Source organism: Coenobita brevimanus, chromosome 26 (genome assembly GCF_032717465.1).
Source record: "Coenobita brevimanus isolate Jiangsu-jjx chromosome 26, ASM3271746v2, whole genome shotgun sequence".
In the NCBI taxonomy this organism is placed as follows: Eukaryota; Metazoa; Arthropoda; class Malacostraca; order Decapoda; family Coenobitidae; genus Coenobita; species Coenobita brevimanus.
This window is the reverse complement of record NC_136979.1, coordinates 24,677,864-24,699,337: the sequence shown is the minus strand read 5'-3', so window position 1 is coordinate 24,699,337 and position 21,474 is coordinate 24,677,864. Positions and strand designations below refer to the sequence as shown.

General features: G+C 44.7%; 1 protein-coding gene and 1 non-coding gene across 2 annotated transcripts in view; both read right to left on the bottom strand.

Moving 5' to 3' along the window:
* LOC145394188 (tether containing UBX domain for GLUT4) overlaps positions 1 to 21,474 on the bottom strand; it is a 673,993-nt gene that overhangs the window by 480,811 nt on the left and 171,708 nt on the right. Inside the window, exon 4 of the mRNA XM_080268173.1 lies at positions 14,579 to 14,762. Within this exon, the coding sequence (XP_080124299.1) occupies positions 14,579 to 14,762 (184 nt within the window). The remainder of the gene's footprint in view (positions 1 to 14,578; positions 14,763 to 21,474) is intronic.
* On the bottom strand, positions 4,386 to 4,504 carry LOC145394318 (5S ribosomal RNA). Its single transcript, XR_013896391.1, has one exon. It is a non-coding gene; the product is annotated as a 5S ribosomal RNA (ribosomal RNA).

Here is a 21,474-nt window from a genome sequence, read left to right as displayed (position 1 = left end):
AAGGCATCTTTCCTATCACAACCTTCTTTCTGATCGTCAGTACGGGTTCCGTCAGGGACACTCCACTGGTGATCTTCTCACCTACCTTTCAGACTCCTGGTCATCCTCCTTTCGGGACTTTGGCGAAAGATTTGCCATTGCACTTGACATCTCAAAGGCTTTCGATCGAGTCTGGCATAAATCTTTAATTTCCAAACTGCCCTCTTACGGTTTCTATCCTTCTATCTGTGCCTTCATCGCTAGCTTCCTTTCTGGTCATTCTATAGCCGCTGTTGTAGACGGCCATTGTTCTTCTCCTAGATCTATCAACAGTGGTGTTCCTCAGGGCTCTGTCCTATCACCAACTCTCTTCCTTTTATTCATCAATGATCTTCTCAGCTGTACATCTAACCCTATCCACTCATACGCTGATGACTCCACCCTTCACCTTTCCATTCGGTTCCCGCAACGCCCATCTCAACAGTTACTTCAACAAACAAGGGATGAGGCTATGGCACACCTAATGTCTGATTTGGCTCGTATCTCTGACTGGGGTAAAAATAATCTTGTTTTTAATGCATCTAAGACTCAATTCTTACACCTATCAACCCGACAAAATCTTCCACAAGTATACCCACTAATGTTTAATAATATTCAGCTTAATCCTGCATCATCCTTGAACATGCTTGGGGTTTCATTTACTTGGGACTTATCTTGGAAAGATCATATTACATCTCTTGTAAAATCCGCTTCCAAGAGATTGGGTGTGCTAAGCTGACTCCGCTCTTTCTTTACCCCTGCACAATTGTTGACTCTATACAGGGGTTTTATCCGCCCCTGTGTGGAGTACAACTCTCATGTGTGGGGACGCTCCCCACATACAGCTCTTCTCAATCGGGTGGAGTCAAAGGCTTTTCGTCTCATTAACTCTCCTCCTCTTACTGACTCCCTTCAACCTCTGTCTCTTCGCCGCACTGTCACATCTTTATCTCTTTTCTATCGCTACTTTAATGGTCACTGCTCCTCTGAACTGTCTGTTTGCATTCCTCCTCCTCTACAACGGGCGCGTAGCACCCATCTGGCAGCAAACTCTCATCCCTTTTCTATCCAACTCTCTAATGCAAGAGTTAACCATTACTCCCACGCATTCATTTATGCAACAGGTCAACTCTGGAACTGTCTCCCTCTGTCTGTATTTCCTGATGCCTAGGATCTCCAGTCATTCAAACGCAGTGTGTCCAGGCATCTCAAAATGATCGGATCTTGAATTTGGCTCTCTATTGTATTTTGTTTTTCTCTTGGAGGGAACTGTTACTGCGGGCTCATAGCCTTTGGTTCCTTCTTCCTCGCATAAAAAAAAAAAAAAGTTCTTATTTCAACTGAACCCCTGTCCTGTAACCACTTTAGCCACTTCTTCCTCTTTTCCTCCACCACTCTCTTAACCTTGTCCCACCATGCCGTACCTTTCTTTGTTGTTACTCTTGCCACACCACACACCGTTTTAGCATTCCTGACTAAGCAATCCCTATATGCATTCCACAGGCTGTCCAGATCCATTTCATCCCATTTCACTGATTCTAACTCCTCCTCTACTTTGGTTTTGTACCATCTGCCATTTCATTGATCCTCAGCTTCTCAACTTTCAGTCTTTCTCCCTGACTGCTCCTCTCTCTCCTAATACACCTCACTCCTCTCAGCTTGATCTTGCATACCACAATCATATGATCTGACAGACTTCCACATCATCCTCTCACGGCCCTCATATCAGCAACCATTCCCATCAACGACCTCTCTACAAGCACGTAATCAATCAGGCTTCTTTCAACATGATCCCTGTTCCCTCTATACCATGTACAGGAAAACCTTGATATAACGGACTTCAATAGACCGGAATTTGCTTTTATCGGACTCGAGGAGCTACTGGACTATATTCCTATATATCAGAAAAAGTTCAATAAAGCCAGAAGCAGTCCAGACCGCCTGACCACTTCAGCTATGTTCACCACAATAAGGTAAATAAAAGACATGTTTATCAGTGTACAGTACAGTATTATTATGTATATTATACCATTTGATTAATGTAGTGAAGTTATAACACAGTACAGTACCACAATGGTAATCAAAACAGTTTAAAAACTGTTCATGCGATCCGGACTAATGTCTGATATATCGGAAAAAGTCCAGATAAGCAGGGGCAAGTCTGGATGTTGCTTTTATCAGATTTTCACATTTTTTGGAATGGTTTGGGCCCCAATTAGTCTGTTACAGTGAGGTCTTACTGTATATGTATGTGCAACATTGTGTTTGAAATATGATTTACAAATGCACAACCTCCTCTCCTGACACATATCCTTTAGTTGATTCCCATTATCATTTTCTCCTGGTACTCCATAACAACCCACTGTCATCCTCAAGAACAGTGACTACTCTTCCATTCATATCCCCCATTACAATCGCTTTACAGCTCCTGGGCATTTCCCCCACTACTTCATCCAGCTCATCCCAAAACCTGTCTTTCTCTCTCTCGCTCCTGTCCTCACACGGTGCATATGCCACAATCACTGCCACTTTCACCTTCTCAAACTTGAAATAGACATACATACACCTTGAACTGACACATTTGTAGCCTCTCATTCCACTCTGCCATACCTCATTCCTCAAAAAAGCAACTCCTTCCTTGCATCTTCGTCACCCATTCATTCCCGATCTTACACATTTCACACCCTCCCACTCCTCCACTTCACATCCTTTCATCTTCGTCTCACACAATGCCATCATGGCATATCTCGCCTCTTGAACACATTCACCACTTCCACCCTCTTGCTCTCCTCATTCACACCTCTCACATTCCACAAGGCCATGAGAATCTGCCCATTTGTTGGGGCCCTGGGCAGGTATTGGGCCCTCCGTGGCTCTCTGAAATAACTTCCATGATTAAGTGATTTTGGATAAGGGAATCTGGGGGACACTTAACCCTGCCAGAAACCCTGGTTATATGGTTACCACCCAGTGTAGTAAATGATTTCCTGAGTACAGAAAACCATTTGACTTGTCACTCAGTGTAGAGATCATATGGCATCTCTACATTGAGTGAGTGGATGTTGGGCACCCCCATCCACCATATAAAAGAGTGAAAATCTGTAACAGTTGTATATATGTATACCTGAAATTGCTTCATTCCACCCTTCATTTTCTATGCTGAGCTTGACCCAGTTGGGTTTCTCCTCAAGTCATCTGATTGCATATAAAATATCAGCATGATTCATGGAAAGAGAATATCTATCTATCTATTGCCAGACTCCTCAATCCCGTTTGGGGTGGCCACAAACAAATCGCCTCCAAGTCGCCCTGTCCCCCGCCATTTCACTCCCGTGCTCCCAACTCACACTCCCCTCTCTCATATACCTCTCCACCCCATCCTTCCATCTCATCCTCGGCCTCCCCCTCCCTCTTCCCCCCTCCACCTCACTCACATACACTCTCTTCGTCAGTCTTTCACCCTCCATCCTCTCCACATGGCTAAACCACCTCAGTGTGTTCCTCATAACGCTTCCGATCACATCCACATCAACACCACAACGCTCCTTTATATCCTCATTTGTCAGCCTGTCTCTTCATGTGACTCCACAGGCTCCTCTTAAATAACTCATTTCCACTGCTCTCACTCTTGACTTGTGTCCTTCCAACAATGCCCAAGCTTCACTTCCGTACGTTAGAGTTGGTATCACAATACTGTCATGCAGTAACTTTTTCACTTCCATGCTCACTTCCCTGTTTCTTATCACTGCTTTCAAAGAACCAGCAACCTTTCTTCCCTGCTGTACCCTTTCAAGCACTTCACCCTCCAAACCTCCATCCTTACTCATCATATAATATAAAATCAGAAAAAATATGGTCCAATAAAAAATTACATGCACTTGTTCATCCTAAAAATCCATGCTCCCTTTGAAGACTTTCAATAATATTCACCAGTAGACACTAGATGGCAACACTGTCAGTAAAGACACATTTTGTGAGGCTTTCAGACCGGTTTGGACTGGTCAAGACTAGTCCCATGACTGTTTTGGCGAGACGGTTTCAGACAAATCAGACCAGCCAAGCCTGGTCTTAAGTGGTCCTGCCCCAGAGTCAAGACTGGGTTTGCCTAGTCGTGTGTGGAAAGGATGTGAGGTAGCACTGGGCAACAAGGACAGCATGGAGTTTCCCATGCCAAGGATAAACAGCTGATATGGCAAAAATGGCCAACTGAAGTAAAAGCTAAATACTATTTTAAAAATATCATTCATCCATTCACTGCCAGACACCATGTATCCCAAACGGGGTGGCCAAGGGCTCAGAGTTAACTGTTTTACAGGGAGGGGCACTAATCCTCCACCAACCCCACTTGGCGCATAGGGAGAACGTTATGCCAACGGCATCTGGTGTTCCCAGGCGGTCACCCAACCAAGTACTAACCAGACCCAACGTTGCTTAACTTTGCTGATCGGACGGGAAGCGGTGTACTCAACGTTGCATGGCCGTTGGCATAATTTTTGCAAAAATAACAGCCAACTGTGACATCGGATGGTGATATAAATGTACGTGCTACTTGAAATGAATGCATGCTTAAACCTAAACTAAAAAAGATGATCAGTTATGGCCGAATTATTGAGATAATACCGTCTGGAGAGAAATGTAAATTTCGTTGTCTCTATGGATTGTTATACGGTAATGATGGCACTTACATTACTGTCTAGTAATAATTCTTTAAGGGTGAGTACTGCATCCTTTGCCACCAGTTATTACTTCTCTTTTAGCTGAAGTTGTATGCTCTTATTTCACTTCATGATTACGAAGACAGATGTGTGTTGAGGCTTTAAGTGAGTTCAAGGCTGGATTCGTGGCTTTGAGTGTCAGACATAGAAATGCGTGTGTTCTGGGCTCCGGGTTAAAAAGCTGGTTCCCTTTTGAATGATAAGCAGCTGTGAGCTGAGTTGGATTTGTGGGACAGAAACCATACTATTTTAGGGGAGCCGGTGGTGCACTGGTTAGCATTCAGTTCGCAATTAGAAAAACTTGAGATCGATTCTCAGGCCGCAAATTTCCGTTCCCTATATCATTAGGAGGAGGCCGTAGCACAGGCCGAACAGGGTGGTACTCCCGAGGGGAATGGGAATGCTGGTGATAGGGAGAGCTGGAGCTCCTGTTTCACTAGCTATCTAACCATCCCCCTTTGCTGACCTTTTCAGTGTGACAGTAACATGGAAAGTAGACCAGCAAATTCTCCCAAACATTTCCGCGAACTATCCTATGCACTGCACCACATGCACTTTACATTTCACACAACGTATCCCACTACATTACAGGGGTTGACGCCAGCAAGGGCATGCGGCCAGAAAACTTTGCCCCCGCTACCTAGTGGTGGACTTCTGGGGGAAGGCGTGACAGGGGTTCCGCCGGCATAGATCGTGGGTCCAGGGCGAGATGGGGCTCATGCCTGTGCTAGAGGGTACAGGGCATTGCAGTTCCCAGGCTGCCGCTTCCGCCCAATAGAGAGGGGCCCGAACTTGGGAGTAGCGCCCCAGGTGGCCGCCCTATCAGTGAGTGTATAATGGCAGGATAGTTGCAGTGCCAAGGCGCGCTTGGAGGGTGTCCCTGCAGCTGTCCTGGCAGGGTGCCCCGAGGCCACTACCACAGCCACTGGTAAGCAGGTGGGCTAGGGGTCCCAGATCCATTGCCTGGACACGGGATTGTGCAGTGAGTGGGGCCTGTGGTATGTCTGTCCCCCCTTTATTAATACTGAATATGACAAAACACAAGAAAAAGTTTCAAAGCAAGCCTGAAAACAGTAAATCACCCACGGGGATGAGAGTGGGTTCATGGAATGTGGGAAGTTTGAGAGGAAGAGTGGGGGAAGTTGTTGAGGCATTCAGTAGGAGGTGGGTGGATGTGGCGTGTTTGCAGGAAGTCCGGTACAGGGGTGGATCAGCCAGAAAGATTGTTGGGAAGGACTGTTGCTATAAGTTGTTTTGGCAAAGGGGAGGCAGATGGATATGGAGGTGTTGGTGTGATGGTTGCGGAGAAATGGGTGGAATATGTTATGAATGTTATGAGAGTAAGCAATAGGATATTGGTAGTGAAAATTCTGTTCGGTAGAAGGATAGCTGTGATTATATCGGCATATGCTCCACAGGCAGGATTGGATGAAGCAGAGAAAGATAAATTTTGGGATGATTTAATACATGTATGCAGGATGATGAGATAGTGGTTTTGGGAGGGGACTTAAATGGTCATGTAGGTGAAGCAGCACAAGGTTATGAAGGAATGCATGGGGGATGTGCGTATGGTATAAGGAATGCAGAAGGGGAAAGGATACTCGAGTTTGGGAAGGCAACGGACATGATTGTGTGCAACACATATTTTAGGAAAAGAGACAGTAGGTTAATTACATATGAGTCTGGGGGAAATAGCAGTCAGATAGATTATTTTCTGGTTAGGAGGGCCAATAGGAGGTTAGTGAGGGATGTTAAAGTTATAGGAAGTGAGGAGTGTGTGCAGCAGCACAAACTACTGATTTGTGATTTGGTGCTTAAAGAGCAAGTGATGAAAAAGAGGACTTATGTACCTAGGAGGAAAAAAGGGAAGCTGAAAAACCAAGTAGTAAGGGATGCCTTCTTTAGTTAGTTGAGGAGAGTGGTGGCTGAACAGGGAGCTGTAGACAGAGGCGTTAATGAACAGTACAGAGCCCTCAAGAACAATCTCTTGAGAGTTACTGATGTAACATGTGGTTGGACAAGAGGCCCACCAAGACATAAAGTAACTTGCTGGTGAGATGAGGGTGTAGAAGCTGCAGTTAAGGAGAAAAGAAGGCTTTTTCAAGAATGGAAGAAGGGTGGTAGCAAAGAGGAATATTTGGCTGCCAAGCATAGGGCTAGACGAGAGGTATACAAGGCAAAGTCTGAGTCACAAGACTTTTACTTGATAACCTAAATCATGGAGAAAGGAAAAATATGATATTTAGGGTGGCAGGTCAGGTGAAGAGGGATAATCGGGATATTATAGGTGAGCAGTGTGTGAAGAATGATGAAGGAAGGGTACTGGTGAACAGTGAGGATATTAAAGATGCATGGAGAGAGCATTATAACTGGTTGTTGAATGAGGAGTTTGACTAGGACACAGAAGGTTTGGAGCCGGCAGATCCAGTGTCTGGCCCTTGGCCTTTGATTGATGCTGCTACTGTGAGTGAGGCAATAGGCAGGATGAAGGTGGGGAAGGCAGCAGGTGTGTCTGGGTTGACTGCCGAAATGTTGAAGGCCTCAGGCGATATAGGGGTGAAGTTAGTCACTGACCTGATTAATAGGATTATTTACCTGATTAAAAGGATTATTTATGAGTGTGTTGTCCCAGATGATTGGCTGAAGAGTGTAATTGTAAATGTGTATAAAGGAAAGGGTGATGCCCTAGAAACAGGAAATTATAGAGGTACAAAGCTTTTAGATCAGATAATGAAGGTAATGGAGAGAGTTTTAGAAGGTATGATTAGAGAAAGAGTGAATATTGATGAGATGCAGTTTGGGTTTATGCCAGGTAGGGGGACCACTGATGCCATTTTCATTGTTCGACAGCTTCAGGAAAAATATATTGGTAGGAGAAGGGATCTTTATTGCGTTTTTGTTGATTTGGAAAAGGCCTTTGACAGAGTCCCTACAGAGGTGGTGAAGTGGGAAATGAGAAAGCTTGGCTTGGAGGAGTGGCTGGTTAGGGTGGTTATGGATATGTATGTGGGTGCTCACACCCATGTAAGAGTGAATGGAAATTTGAGTGATGGGTTTTCCGTGAATGTTGGTGTGCATCAGGGGTCAGTCTTGAGTCCCATGTTGTTTACCATGGTACTTGAAACCCTTTCACGTGACTTTAGAAACGGACTCCCGTGGGAGTTGTTGTATGCTGATGATTTGGTGTTGATTGCAGAGAATGAAAGGGAGGCAGAGGAAAGGTTTAGGAAGTGGAGAGATGGTATAGGGCACAAGGGCTTAAGGGTAAATGCAGATAAAACAAAAGTGATGATATCTAGGGTTAGTGGCATTACTGTCAAAGACAAGGGAGAGTGGCCATGTGCAGTTTGCCATGAGGGCGTGGGAAGTAATTCCATTTTGTGCGGTGTTTGTGATAAATGGGTGCATAAGAGATGTAGTGGTATCAGAGGTAGACTGCGAGATAATGCTGATTTTATGTGTACAGCGTGTCAGGAAGAGCAGGTGGAGATTGTCAGACGTGAAAGAATTGAACTTGCAGGTGAATCTCTTGAGTGTGTGGAAGAGTTTTGTTATTTAGGAGACATGTTGTGTGCTGGAGGTGGGGCTGGAGCTACCTCTGTGACTAGGGTGAGAAGAGGTTGGAAGAAGTTCAGGGAGCTCTTGCCTCTCCTGACACTGAGAGGACTCTCCCTATGTGCTAAGGGGTCTTTGTATGCAGCATGTGTTAGGAGTGTAATGCTGTACGGTAGTGAGACCTGGGCAGTGGAGGAGGAGGATATTCGCCGTCTCAGACGTACAGAAATGACAATGATTAGGTGGATGTGTAGTGCATCCCTGCGCGCAAGGTCTGGGGGGGCTGGGTTCACGATGGAAGAGTTGAGAGGTAGGATGGGACTGGAGTGTATTGGTATTGTGATGAGGAGAGGTAGATTGAGATGGTTTGCACATGTGGAGAGGATGGGGGATGATAATTGGGTGAGGAAGGTGAGAAGTGTTAATATTGGGGGTGGGGTTTCGAGGGGTAGACCGAGAAAGACATGGGACGAGGTCATTAAGTATTACCTCAGGGTTAAGGGACTGAACAGGGAGGCTGCAATGGATCGTGCAGCATGGACAGCCGCCATTAGGTGACCAAGGCCGACGGATGCAAGCATGTTGGAGCCTTTAAAAACGAAAGCAAACGAAAACGAAAACGATGGTAGCTCAGTGGTAGAGCACCTGACTTAAGACCTAAGAGCTGTGTGTTTGCATCGCGCCCAGGTATGCTGCCATGCAAAGAGAGGTAGCGCTCTCCTGTCGCCTAGCTGGTTGTAGCACCGTGGCTCAGTGGGTTTGAGCATTCTGACCGAAGGTTCAAAGGTTCATGTCCACCCAAGGGTCATTGGTAGACATCACGAAGGGCATCCGGTCATAATGTGCTACATGCTCCAAAAACCTAAGTCCTCTACCCTAGGGCAACACCTTAGCCCATACTGACAAAAGGAGACATGGCATTAAAAAAAAAAAAGTGTAATGAGAACTCACTGTCATGATTCTAACAGCGACACACTGGTGTAATAGCGACAAACTGGCGATCTGTCATATTTTCTTTTTATCTGACACAGAAACAGCTACTGCGTACACTAAAAATGATGCAATTTATAGCTAAGTTGATTTATGATCATCCCATTTTCTGTTTACATAACTCAACTGATTCCGCCGTGGCTCCGCCCACTCGATCCTCCGGCCAATAGAAGCACATTAAGAATGGTACTTGTTTAAAATCCATTCTCGCAAGCATCAAGTAGGTCCAGAAAACTCTGACTGGTCTTGACTTGTTTAAAAAAGCCTCACAGAAATGAAGCATACGAACACAAACAGTCAGGTTTGTCCTCAAGTCACTTGATTTCATGTAAAGTATCTGCATGACTCATGCAATGTGAATACAAAATCACAAAAAATAAAGGCCAACAGAAAGTTACAAACACTTGTTCATCATAAAAATCCATATTTGCACTGAGGAATTTCAGTTATACTCATGAGCAGTCACAAGTTGGCACCATTGTCAGTATGTAAACACAGAGTTGGGTTTGTCCTGAAGTCACTTAATTGAATGTAAAGTATCAGCATGATTCATGCAAAGAAAGTATAAAATCACAAAAATAAAAGCCAAAAAAAAGTTGCAAACACTTGTTCATCTTAAAAATCCATGCTTGCACTGAGGACTTCCACTTACATTCACCAGCAGACATCAGGTGGCAGCAGTGCCAGTAGGTAAACACAGGAGTTGTGGCCGTCCTTGAAGTTTGTCCTGAATCTTCTGAGTCTACATTCAAGTGTACCTTATTTTTCAAAATTTAACAAGTCACAAATGGGTTGGCGGAGGGTTAGTGCCCCTCCCCGTAAAACAAATAATTCAAAGTCAAATGGCCACCCCTTATGGGATTATGGCATCTGGGAATAGATAGATAGATAGTTTAAATAACCTTTTTTTTCTTTCTTTTTTTAATACCTTACCACTGAATGGCAGTTTATTAAATAACTACCTTTATAAGTGACTGCTTTTAATACAGCCAAAGCTAACTCTAGTCTAACCTCTTGACATTCATCTTTGAAGATGCATGGGGACTTTTCAATGTATTTTGTAGAGAAAAAATAATGCCTCTTATATCCCAAAGGATATGATACTCCCATTCAATTCCCCTCCCTACAAGGAAACATCAGATCACTGCATGGGACAGCCATGAATGGGCAGCTGCTTACCTAAGGTTGATAAGTCTGGTCAGATAAAAAGACTAAAGAACCTCTATAACAACCCACACTCTGAAATTACAGTCCTCTCTATCAGAGACTACCTTGATATGAGGGGCACACAATTCTATGCAGCAGCCTGTGCCAATACACAACACCACTTACATGACGGACACACACAACACATCTAAGCATAAGAAAACAATGACTACATAAACATCATCAAACTCTCTACAATATCTCACCTCCAGGCATTCCAACACTACTGTATAGTCGCGACATATGACTCTGAGGTTGTTATTATCGTACCCTGGCAGCTTACCTGTCAACAGTGCGTCCGATTTTGTATCATATTATACACGAATCACATTATTATAAATTGTCATTTTTGAAAGCTCCAAGATGCTTGCATACGTCGACCTTGGTCACCTAATGGTGGTTCTCTATGCTGCTCGATCTATGGCAGCCTCCCTGTTCAGTCCCTTAACCATGAGGTCAAACTTAATGATCTCGTCCCATGTCTTTCCCGGCCTACCCCTCGCAACCCCACGCCCAATATTAACGCTTCTTACTTTCTGCACCCAATTATCATCCCCCGTTCTCTCCACATGCCTAAACCATCTCAATCTACCTCTCCTAATCACAATACCAATACACTCGAATCCCATCCTATCTCTCAACTTTTACCTCTCCTCATCGCAATACCAATACACTTGAATCCCATCTTATCCCTCAACTCTTCCATCATAAACCCAGCCCCCCCAGGCCTTGCACACAGGGATGCACTGCACATCCATCTATTCATTGTCATTCCTGTACATTTCAGCCTGCGAATATGCTCTTCCTTTACTGCCCAGGTCTCACTATCATACAGTATTACACTCCTAACACATGGTGCATTCAAAGACCCCTTAGCACATAGAATGAGTCCTCTCAATGTCAGGAGAGGCAACAGCTCCCTGAACTTCTTCCAAACACTTCTCACCCTAGCCACAGAGCTAGCTCCAGCCCCACCTCCAGCACATAATATGTCTCCCAAATAACAAAACTCTTCCACACACTCAAGTGAATCACCAGCAAGTTCAGTCCTTTCATGCCTGACAATCTCCACCTGCTCTCCCAGACACGCCGCATATATAAAATAAGTGTTATCTCACAGTCTACCTCCAATACCGCTACATCTCTTGTGCATCCATTTATCACAAACACTGCACAAGATGGAATTACTTCCCATGCCCTTGTGACAAATTGCACATGGCCACTCTCCCTTGTCTTTGACAGTACTGCCACCAATCCTAGATATCATCACTTTTGCTTTATCTGCATTTACTCCTAAGCCCTTGTGCCCCATACCATCCTCCACTTCCTAAATCTTTCCTCTACCTCCCTTTCATTCTCTGCAGTCAACACCAAATGATCAGCATACAACATCTCCCATGGGAGTCCATTTCTAAAGTCACCTGAGAGGGCTTCAAGTACCATGATAAACAATGAAGGACTCAAAAACAACCCTTGATGCACACCAACATTTATGGAAAACTCATCACTCAAATCTTCATTCACTCTTACCTGGGTGTGAGCACCCACATACATGGCCATAACCACCCTAACCTCCCACTCCTCCAACCCCAGCTTTCACATTGCCCACTTCATCACTTCTCTAGGGACTCTGCCAATGGCCTTTTCCAAATCAACAAAAACAAAGTACAGTTCCCTCTTCTTTCCTATAAATTTTTCCTGCAGCTATTGAACAATGAATATGGCATCGGTGGTCCCCTGGCATAAACCCAGACTGCATTTCATTAATATTCACTCTGTCTCTAATCATACCTTCTAGAACTCTCTCCATTACCTTTATTATCTGATCTAAAAACTTTATACATATATCATTCCCTCTTTTCAAGACATCACCCTTCCCCTTGTACACATTTACAATTATACTCTTCAGCCAATCATCTGGGACAACACACTCATATATAATCATATTTATCAGGTCACTGACTAACCTCACCCCTGTATCTCCTGAGGCCTTCAACATTTCGGCAGTCAACCCAGAAACATCTGCTGCCTTCCCCATCTTCATCCTGCCTATTGTCTCACTCACAGTAGCAGTGTCGATCAAAAGGCCAAGGGCCAAACGCTGGATCTACTGGCTCCAAACCTTCCCTGTCAAAGTCAAACTCCTCATTCAACAACCCCCTATTATGTTCTCTCCATGCATCTTTAATATCCCCACTGCTCACCAGTACCCTTCCTTCATCATTCTTCACACACTGCTCACCTACAATATCCTGATTATCCCTCTTCACCTGACTTGCCACATTAAAGTATCATATTTTTCCTTTCCACACGGTTTAGGTTATCAAGTAAAAGCCTCTGTGACTCAGACTTTGCCCTGTATACCTCTCTTCTAGCCCTACGCTAGGCAGCCAAGTATGCCTCCTTGTTACCACACGAATATTATTATACACGAACCACACACGTATCATATTATACAGGAAATGGGAAGCACAGCTGATGGGTAGGTTGCCAGGATATGATAATGACAACCTCAGAGTCATGTGTCGCGACTCCAGCAATAAGCACATACATATTAATTGGAAAATGTGAGTACGTTTAAGTACTTGGGTAGTGTGATGAGTAAGGATGGAGGTTTGGAGGGTGAAGTGCTTGAAAGGGTACAGCAGGGAAGAAAGGTTGCTGGTTCTTTGAAAGCAGTGATAAGAAACAGGGAAGTGAGCATGGAAGTGAAAAAGTTACTACATGACAGTATTGTGATACCAACTCTAACGTACGGAAGTGAAGCTTGGACGTTGTTGGAAGGACACAAGTCAAGAGTGAGAGCCGTGGAAATGAGTTATTTAAGAGGAGCCTGTGGAGTCACGTGGAGAGACAGGCTGAAGAATGAGGATATAAAGGAGCGTTGTGGTGTTGATCTGGATGTGATAGGAAGTGTTATGAGGAACACACTGAGGTGGTTTGGCCATGTGGAGAGGATGGAAGGTGAAAGACTGACGAAGAGAGTGTATGTGAGTGAGGTGGAGGGGGAAAGAGGGAGGGGGAGGCCGAGGATGAGATGGAGAGATGGGGTGGAGAGGTATATGAGAGAGGGGGGTGTGAGTTGGGAGCAGGGGAGTGAAATGGCGGGGGACAGGGCGACTTGGAGGCGATTTGTTTGTGGCCACCCCAAACGGGATTGAGGCGTCTGGCAATAGATAGATAGATAGATATTAATTTCACGCACAGGGCAATACAACTTGTTCAGAACACCATTCTACAAGCCTTCCCTCTTGACATCCACCCATCAAAGGTGTTCTTAAATAGAGATGATCAAGTTTGCCTAGCTAGGTTTAGAGCAGGACATCACCCAGTCCTCTTATGCTATCATCTTAGATTTGGGTTGGGTGGGATCACAGATAACATGTCTCCAGCTTGTACAACAGACCCACACAACATACCAGATTTTTTTTTTTTTTTTTTTTTTTACGTGTCCGACTCTGGGCAAAGGCTCAGGGCCTATTTCTTGGGGGCTGTCACCTATCCCAAGGCCCAGTAGTCCTCCTACATCTCCACATGTCACCACTTCGGCGCTAACACCCACCGTCCATACTGAATACATGCTAGGGCTGTCTCATACAGGACTGGTGTACTGGTATTAGCGGGGGTACTTTTACGACATGTCGGCGGGTCATCTGGTAGATTAGGAAAGTCTGTTTTTAAGGAAATTCAAATCATTGAACTGTTCCCTGCCCCAGCCGGGATTCGATCCTGGGTCCATTAGGACTGCAGGCCGCCTCGCTACCGATATATCAACAAAGTCTGGAACCCATGGGATAACCCCATGGGGCAGTTGCTTACCTGCAGTTAACAGGTCTGCTTGATTAAACAGACAGAGGTCAAGCAACAACAACAACAACTATACTATTGCAAGCCAACTCTGTTTCTCATTCTTCATTTTCCCACTCAACCAACATTCTCTCTCTCTCTCTCTCTCTCTCTCTCTCTCTCTCTCTCTCTCTCTCTCTCTCTCTCTCATATTACACTTTTAGCAATTCCTTCCTCCTACTCTACTCACTAATTAACTGTTTCATCTCTTTCTAATTACCTCAAACACAACAGTTCTCAGATCTTACCTCATCATACATTTGCCATGTGTGAGTCCAAGGGTTCTGAGTGACGTGGACTGCAGTTCAGCCCCACAGATTCTCCGCATGGCATACACTAACACTGCTTCCTGCTGACTACAGTCAGAGGGTAGAAGGATCTCATTCCCTGCTACCTGTTCCTCATGGTGCTGCAAAATCTCCAGCAATGTTGCTGGTGGTAAAAGAAAAATACATATATTTTAGTAAAAAATGGTTATATGATTTTCATCTATACAGGCTGTAAATGTAGTGCTCCTCTCGGGTGCCTGCCCCTTCCTCTCTTCCTTCCTTCTTTCCATTCTTCCTCTTCTGTCTTTCTTTCCTTCATTCTTTCCTCTTCCTTCTGTCTATGGGTGACTCTACATTAAGTGACAAGCCAAATGGTTTCCTGTACACCAGGAAACCATTTACTACACTGGGTGGTAACCATATAACCAAATTATGGCATCTGGTGGTTTAGTGGGTAAATAAGGCACTCCAATCGGATTGAGCCTGTGCAGGTTTATATCCAAGGGGTGGTTGGGGTTTACTGCTCAAGTAATGCCACTCAAGGATGAGTGAGGTTGGTCACTCCCATCTTAAATGTCAGGACCAACTTTCGTAACTCCAGGCTCCTAAGCTCCTCATGGGATAACACAGGATTAGATGATGATGATGAATGAAAACATAGCTGCACTCATTATCAACATACCAGTACAGTACAGTACTGTAAATAATTTAGTAATATGACAATAATGTTACCAGGCAAAAAAAATTTGATTTTACAACAAACTATAATATTAACAAATCAAATCTGGCACAACCTCATGGTAAGTATGGTTCACTGCTGCAGTCACAAACTGCATGAATACAACAAAACTACATAGTTTAACATATTTGTAGGGTGTTTCTGTAAAGCATGTTGCACTCCAGGACGAGGTCATAGAGTGAGACCTCAGGGATAAGGAACTGAATAGGAAGGCTGCCAGAGTTCAAGCAGCACAGACAGCTGCCATCAGGTGACCAAGGGTGACACATACAAGCATGTTGGAGTCTTTATAAACAAAACTAAATAAAACAAAACACTCAAAATGTCTGTACAACAGAATGTCAAATGTTGCTTGGTGTTATTATTTAGATAATTATGGTAATGTTGGAGTGTTGGCACCATAAATTCCCACTTCCATAAACAAAAAATATATCTTTAATGCCATACACTGTGCTAGTGAAGCAACAATGGAATGGTGAAGGCAGTCGCATTGCATAACTTTGTGTACAGTAAATGTGTAATTAGCCACGAAAATGGAATTAGGCAATTATATTTATGTAACATAAATAACCAACACGTGACAGGTTCTAAGGCCCCAGGTTCTCGGGTCCCGAGAACCTGGGAGTGGCTTCGATTGCCCGGGCAAATACCACATCTCTCAGCACAACACACACAACAACACAATTTTTTCTACACCGAGAAATGACTCCTCGGTGGTCATTTCTTGATTAATTCTTCTGGCCGGGGACACTGACAGCACTCCAGGACCCACCAACAATACATATGTCCAACATGGTCAAAATCTACCATGTCGAGCCGACAGACAAAGGGTTCAGTTCAGTGCAATTCCTGCAAGAACCAGACCCATTACACCTGCACAACACTTGCATCCAGAAAACATTACACAAACATCTGGACCTGCTCCTTATGCTCCTTTCCCCCACCCATCAACCCCCCTACCAGCCCCACTTCTACTTCCTCCACACCTCCTCAGCCTAATCCACCGATCCTTCCCACAGCATCCAATCGGCCAACCCATCCCATTCCAACCCATCCTAATCCACCCCAACCCTTACCTCCAACACAACCTTCTACCCCTTTCCCTCCAACCACACCACCTCCTCCCCCCCATGCTGCAGCAGCCAACACACATCACACACACAACATAAACATCGTTCAATTAAACACAGATGGCATAAACACCAAAAAACAAGAACTCACACAATTCATCAAACAACAAAAGATACACATTGCCATCTAATAAAAAACGAAACTGCACAGAACACAAAAAACACCCACATTTTACAACTTCACCACCATTCCACAAGACTGGGCCGACGGCATTGGCAGTGGACTCATCACCCTGATACACAAATCCATCAACTTTTCAGATACCTGTGCACACACAAAGTCACTTCTCCTCCCCACATAACACCACAACAGAAATACAATCAATTAAAGTATGCACTGGTAACAAATTACATTTAACTATTGCCAACACATACATTCCCCCCCAGTTGTCCCCGACAGTACCACACAATTACTCTCCACAAATACACCACATCACTAACATACCCAACATCATCCTGGGTGGTGATTTCAATGCCAAAGTGTCGGCCTGGCATATCAACAACCCTGACACAGACAGAGGGCTGGTACGACAATCCCAAACAGATCATCTTTTCATACTGAATAATCTCAACCAACATACCCATATCCCACACCAAGCCCTCTTCCTTCCATCATCCCCAGACATCACCTTCTGCTCCCCAAACCTTGCCCCCACTACATCCTGGAGAGTGGTCAAAGCCCTTGGATCTGATCACCTCCCAATCATCATCACTACCAATACCAGAATCACCCCAGCTGGCCATAGACACACATACACTAATAATTATAAGAGAGCCAACTGGGAGGCCTTCACAACTGAAACACAACAACACTTTGAAACATTAAACAGTACATCCACCACAGACATCAACACCGTTGTGCACACTTTCAATTCAATTATACAAAATGCAGACAAAAGACACATCCCTAGCGGCACAGAAAGAGACACAACCCCAACTTCACACCAGAAATTCAAGGCCTCATCAATCAACGGGACACACTACGACACTCCCCAACACCTCATGTACAAGACACTGTACAAAAAAATTAAAGAACTCAACACTCAAATAAACAATAAAATATCAGAACAGCAAACACTAAACAGGAATAATTATCTCCAAACACTTGACCACAAAACAAACACAGGCAAACTCTACAAAACACTAAACAGCATCACACTCTCCAACAGCAACACTTCACAATCACACACTGCCATCAAAACAAAAGACACCATACCTTCAAACAAACAACAGGCAAACACTCTCATCAATCACTTTTCACAAGTCACCCATCTAAAACCCCATCACGACGACCGACGTACCATCCAACGTAGGAGACAGTTCCCCACAGACGCAGACTTTGCACCTTTCACTTACAACCAGACGAAGCACATCATCAGCAACCTTAAGCAATCATCTGCCTGTAGACCAGACAAAATAAGCAACATTCACACACCAAGGAACATCAAAACAACACCCAGCACACAATATTATACACAAATACTTTCATCTCACCCCCTTTGCCCGCCTCAGACCAGCTTCCAGATGCACATCCATACTCAAATCACTCACTGCTCCATTCAGTCACTTAAAGACAACACACAGCTGCATGCACTGCCTCCTGATATCCACCCCTCTGATATCCACCCTTCTGAATCCTACCTCCCTTGTGAGGACAGGGTCCACCTGGCCAGGCTGAGATGTGGGCATCATCCAGCCCTCTTAAGTTACCAGAAGAGGCTGGATGACTCCATCGCTGATGCCTGTCCAAAATGTAACTCAGCACCCCATACTATTAAGCACATTATGGAAGACTGCACTGCACACAATCGCCTACGCCAACAACACAACATACACGCCTTGAGAGCTCTGTGGGAAAGCCTGGTCTCAGCCATGGCCTTCCTTAGGGACCTGGTGCTGTTCAGCCAGACTGCCTAGGGAACAACTACTACTACTGCTACCAACATGTGACATAATATAAAAGCATTGGGTAATGAAGAAAAGGACCTATGTATCCAGGAGGAAAATATGGAAGTTGAAAACAAAACAGCAAGGGATGCCTTCTATTGGGGGATTAACTGTGGTGGGTTAACAGGGAGTCATACACACGAGTTATTGAGCAGTACAGCTCTCTCAAGATGTAACTCTTGGGAGTTACTGATTCTGTGTGTGTGGATGGACAAGGGGAACACCACGACACAAGCTAATGTAGTGGTTGGATGAGGGTGTAGAAGTTGTACTTAAAGAGAAAAGAAAACTTGTCAGCAAAGGGAAAAGCAGTGATAACAAAGGCAAATACATGGCTGCTAAGTGAAGAACCAGAAAGAAGGTATACAGGGCAAAATCTGAGTTTTAGAGACTTTTCCTGGATATACTGGACTGGCTAGTTCTGAAATGATGAATGTGATATTTAACCCAGGGCATCCGGCGTTTATTTCCACCGACCCTTCCCCTGGCTGGGGATTTCTGGAAAATCACCCTCTTTAATAAGCATAATATCTCAGGTAGTGCTTAGCCAAAAATAAAAAACTGTCATAATACTTACCAATCCTCTGACTTCAAGCTGATGGCCTCAGACTGTCCTGGAAGTGAGTAGCGTCAGAGAGACAGCCGTTGGAAGTGGGGTAACTTTCCATGTTTATTGTGGCTGTATCCCTATGTGTGGCACAAGTAAGGCTAATATTACCCCTCTACAAAAAAACACACACACACACACACACACACACACACACACACACACACACACACTCAGAAAACTGCAATCAGCCACAAACACCATTTCTGTACAGGCTTTGAGAAATGTGGTGTGAGTGTGCAGTGGTGTGAGCAGGGGAGTGTGGTCATTATGGCAACAACTTTGAGGCAGGCTGGCTGACATCTCACCGGACACAGGGAAAACTTTTTGTGTAGGTCTATTCATGCCGCAGGTATGCAGGTAACTGAAGCGTGACTGGGATCCAAGCAGGAGGGTTGCCAATGTTTGCCTGTGGTGGTAATTACCCATGAAACACTCAAACAATGCTGCGAAACACTAGATCATGTATACATGCTACCCAGACGTCTCCAGGCGGTCATCTATACATGACACCTGGAAGTCATGGGCCAAGGTGGCTCAAATGATAAGAGAAAATGGGATTACCATAGTTGGGCAGCGTGTGTGAAGGATGATAAAGGAAGGCTAGTGATGGGCAGTGAGGATATTATGGATGCCTGGAAAAACCATTATAACTGGTTGATGAATAAGAGGTCTGACTGAGAGGGAAGCTTTGGTAACAACAGATCCAGTATTTAGCCCTTGGCCTTTGGTTGATGTTGAAACCGCAAGCAGGCACATTGCAACTCGGGAAATCGACAGGTGTGTCTGCTGAGATACTGAAGGCCTTCGCAGATACAGGAGCACGTTACTGATCTGAAAAATTTTTTGTATGTGTGTTGTTCAGATGACTTACTGAAGAGCATGATTGTAAATGTATTTAAGGACAAGGGTGATGTCTTGAAACAAGGTAATTACAGAGACTTAAAACTTCTGAAAAAGATAATGAAGGTAATGGAGAGAATCCTTGAGGATATGATACCAGAAAGAGTAAATACTGGCAATACGTAACTTGGGTTTATGCCAAAACCACTAATGCATTACTCACTGTCTGACAGCATCACGAAAAATATACAGGCATGAAGAAAGAGTGGAGAGACAGGCTGACGAATGAGGATATAAAGGAGCGTTGTGGTGTGGATGTGGATGTGATAGGAAGCGTTATGAGGAACACACTGAGGTGGTTTGGCCATGTGGAGAGGATGGAGGGTGAAAGACTGACGAAGAGAGTGTATGTGAGTGAGGTGGATGGGGGAAGAGAGAGGGGGAGGCCGAGGATGAGATGGAGGGATGGGGTGGAGAGGTATATGAGAGAGGGGGGGGGTGAGTTGGGAGCAGGGCAGTGAAATGGCGGGGGACAGGGCGACTTGGAGGCGATTTGTTTGTGGCCACCCCAAACGGGATCGAGGCGTCTGGCAATAGATAGATAGATAGATAGAAGAAAGAGCTATACTTTGTTTTTATTGATTTGGAGAAAGCCTATGACATAGTGCCCAGGGAGGTGGTGAGGTGGACAATGAGAAAGTCTGGGATTGAGGAATGGTTGATTGGAGTGGTATGGCTATGTATCTGGGTGCTCAAATCCAGGTAAAAGTGAACAGGTTTTAGGGATGAGTTTTCCAGGAATGCTGTTGTGCATCAGAGATTAATTCTGAGCCCTTTATTGCAGTGGTAGTAGTTGCTGTTGCTCTGTTCCCTAGGCAGTCTGCCCGAACAGCCCCGAGTCCCTAAGGACGGCCACGACCGAGACTGAGCTTTCCCACAGAGCTCTCAAGGAGTGTATGTTGTGTTGTTGGCAAAGGTGATTGTGTGCAATGCAGTCTTCCACAATGTGCTTAATATTATGGGGTGCTGTGTTACATCTTGGACAGGCATCAGCAACGGAGCCATTCAGCCTCTTCTGATAACTTAAGAGAGCTGGATGGTGCCCACATCTCAGCCTGGCCAGGTGGACCCAGTCCTCACAAGGGAGATAGGATTCAGAAGGGTGGATATCAGGAGGCAGTGCATGCAGCTGTGTGTTGTCTTTAAGTGACTGAATGGAGCGGTGAGTGATTTAAGTATGGATATGCTTATGGGAGCTGGTCTGAGGCGAGCAAGGGTTAGACAGATGACAGTAATTGTGTATGATATTGCATGCTGGGTGTTGTTTTAATGTTCCTTGGTGTGTGTGGATGTTGTGGGTTTGTGGAGGCTGCAGCGAGAATTTGGGTGCCTCTCATCTGTAGATGATCCTTGACTCTGAGGACTTTGGCTTCTTGATGTAGCTGGTCTCTGGGTGTAGTAGCTGTGCAGCCTGTGATTATTTTCACAGCCTTGATCTGTATGGTCTGTAGTGTTGTAGTCTATTTTAGTGAGGTTAGGGGCCCAAGCAGGGCTTGCATAATTGATCACTGAATGTATATATTGTTTGTATACTGTGGTGGTGGTTTCT